A 2,538-nucleotide genomic window follows, 5' to 3' on the forward strand; every position below is an offset into this window, starting at 1 on the left:
TGAATAATCAAACCCAATCTATGGAGGAAAAAGGGAGGGATACTTTCCCAACCTCTTTCACCTCCCTTTTCTCCTCCGGGCCGGGCAGAGGAGCTTTTGGGAATTTTCAATACCCTTGGGACGGTCAAACCAGCCAGACCTCGGGAAAGGCCATGGGAAGCTGTGGTGGGGACGGGGAACGTGGGGGCCGATCCATGACAGGACAAGAGCCTGGTGGGTGTTTGCAGCACAGCTTTACTGGGAGAAGCAGGTGGTGGGGCAGGGACAGGTGTCTACACAACGGGCCCTGCCACCAGTACAGGAAACCCCGTGCTGACACCCCCTCTCCTTCGGTGAGTCCAGGCGGAAGAAGGTGTTGTTGCCGACCCTGCGGGGACACAAAGAGAGGAGACGTGAGGGTGGGAAATGCACCCTTGCACAGGGCACACTCACCCTCCCGGTGCCAAATGCCCACCCAGCCCCATCCCACCCCTCAGCAGCGCTTGCACCTTGGCAGGACCCCCGGGGTGGCCGTGCATGTGTCCCCCATTCTTGGTCACCCCCACACTGGCATCAGCTCTGCTTGGCAGTGAGCACTGTGGGGTGGGAGACCCCCTGATCTCCCAGGGATGCACAGGGGACCTGAGTGGGGCAGGGACAGGGGGCTCACCTGGTGGCTTTCCAGTCATCCTTCATGTTGTCCACATAGGACCGCATGAGCCACATGGTCTTCAAAACTTCGTTCCCGCATTCATCCACGAAGCACTGGCCTGTGAAGACTGTGATGGAGTCTGCGGGGACAGGGCAGGAGGTGGAGGGGAACATGGTCAGTGCTGAGCCGTGACCCTGCAGGCTGCCCCAGTGCAGGGGACAGTAGACCCGGGCTGTCCCTACCCTCTGGGGACAAAGCGGTGATGGGGAAAGCAGGCAGGAGGGGTCAGAGATGGGAGGTCTCACATGGAGATGGGGAGAGAGCAGTGGGCTTCAGCCCGTCCTCTGTGCTCTGGGTCTGGGAGATGGCAGCAGCCTAGGATCTCTGGCGTCAGGGATGGGGGAGAATCAATCAGGGACACCACAGGGGGTGGGAGAGCACTGGGGATGGGGGTGCGTCGGGAAACCACTGGGCAAGGTAGGGGATCATCAAGGACATCACAGAGGAGGAGAGAAGAGCACCAGGGACATCACATGGGAGGGCAGGGCACCATCAGGGACCTCACAAGCAGGGCAGGGGAGCATTTGGAACACGTCAGGGAGGGTAGGAAAGCTCTGTAGACGTAACAGGGAGGGCAGAGGAACTCTGGGGACAGCACAGAGAGGACAGGGGACCATGGGGGACATCAGAGAGAGGGTAGGCGAGCTCTGCAGACAACACACTGGAGCACAGGGCAGGTCTGGGGACAGCATAGGTGGGACAGGGGAAAGGAGAAACACCTGAAAAGGTCCATTTGACAGTGAACCCAAAGGTGGGCTGCCTGTTCTGGGTCACGCTGTGCTGGAACCCCACCAGTGGTGACGGTTGGATCTTGTCTGCCGTGTCACTCACTGCCGTGGTGTAGGAGCCAGTGAATTCGCCTTCTTCATCCACAGTGTAGATGGTCATGTTGGAGCCCAGGTCATTGAACCAGCGCCCGGTCAGCACACACTGGAGCGGAGGGGACTCAGCGTTGGTGTCACAGCACAGCCCAGGTGTGGGCAGGGTGGCAGGAGCAGGCACCCTGTCCCCTTCATCCCAGCCCTGCCCTTACCTTTCTTGCGGAGAGGCCGGGAGCCACCAGGGCCAGGCTGAGCAACAGGAGGAAGGGAGTCGCTTGCACCATCTCTGCAGCGGGCAGACAGCTGAGGTACCTGGGGACGTGCTCCTCGCAGGACTCTGACGATGTACCTGTTCCCTCACCTTTTTATAGCTGCCGGGGCTGCCGGTGGCAGCTCCGTCAGGGCGTTGTGCAATCTGGGTGTTTGCAAATTGGCAGATCCTGGCTGTACGAGAGAGTCTGGGGAAGATTGCCAAGGAGGTGACTGTCCCAGTGGCAAGGGCAGCTCCTCAAAACCAGGCAGGCGCTGCCTTCAAATGATGTGCTGATAGAAAAAGCAGAAGAAGGAAGTAAAGTGGCTGGCCCTGGGCAAGTTGGGACACAATTCCACCAATGGCTTGGGGCACTGCTGCTCCCTACAAAGGTGATTTCAGCAGATAATGACATTAATCAGTGGCATCGGAGGGTGGCACCCTGGTTTGGTGGACAGTGTGCTGAAATTTAATGGACACGCCTGCAGGATGGTCTCTGCACCACCGTCACCTCCTCCCTCTGATGGCTTGCTGATTCCCGACAAGATACCCCGGATTTAAGCACCTGATGGTAATCGTGGACCAAGTCTCAGGATGGGTTGCTTTTCCCATTAGGAAAGCTGATAGTGCAGGAGTGGTCAAAGCAGTCTTGGGGGAAATCATGCCCAGAGATGGAATATCTGAATCTATGGAATCCAATAGGGGTTCTCATTTTTCAGCGGGACTACTAAACCGTATCCATAGAACTTTAGGAACAACTGCGTGTTCCATATCAT

At 58.0% G+C, this 2,538-nt stretch overlaps 1 protein-coding gene across 1 annotated transcript; it reads right to left on the reverse strand.

Moving 5' to 3' along the window:
• Positions 1-234: 234 nt before the first annotated feature.
• On the reverse strand, positions 235-1,811 carry LOC141477203 (avidin-like). Its single transcript, XM_074166289.1, has 4 exons — positions 1,725-1,811; positions 1,411-1,621; positions 650-770; positions 235-367 (listed from the first exon to the last, which is right to left on the reverse strand). Exons 1-4 carry the CDS (start codon positions 1,794-1,796, stop codon positions 235-237), a joined length of 537 nt encoding a protein of 178 aa, XP_074022390.1. The 5' UTR covers positions 1,797-1,811.
• Between the last annotated feature and the right edge of the window lie 727 nt (positions 1,812-2,538).

The sequence above is a fragment of the Numenius arquata genome, chromosome Z (genome assembly GCF_964106895.1).
Source record: "Numenius arquata chromosome Z, bNumArq3.hap1.1, whole genome shotgun sequence".
In the NCBI taxonomy this organism is placed as follows: Eukaryota; Metazoa; Chordata; class Aves; order Charadriiformes; family Scolopacidae; genus Numenius; species Numenius arquata.

Excerpts from the sequence above, each read along its gene's own strand:
- LOC141477203 (XM_074166289.1), bottom strand. The coding sequence starts at position 1,796 with ATGGTGCAAGCGACTCCCTTCCTCCTGTTGCTCAGCCTGGCCCTGGTG. Across the intron at positions 771-1,410 it reads TGTCAAATGGACCTTTTCAG|ACTCCATCACAGTCTTCACA; the intron begins GTGTTTCTCCTT and ends CTGTCCCCGCAG. Across the intron at positions 368-649 it reads GATGACTGGAAAGCCACCAG|GGTCGGCAACAACACCTTCT; the intron begins GTGAGCCCCCTG and ends GTGTCCCCGCAG.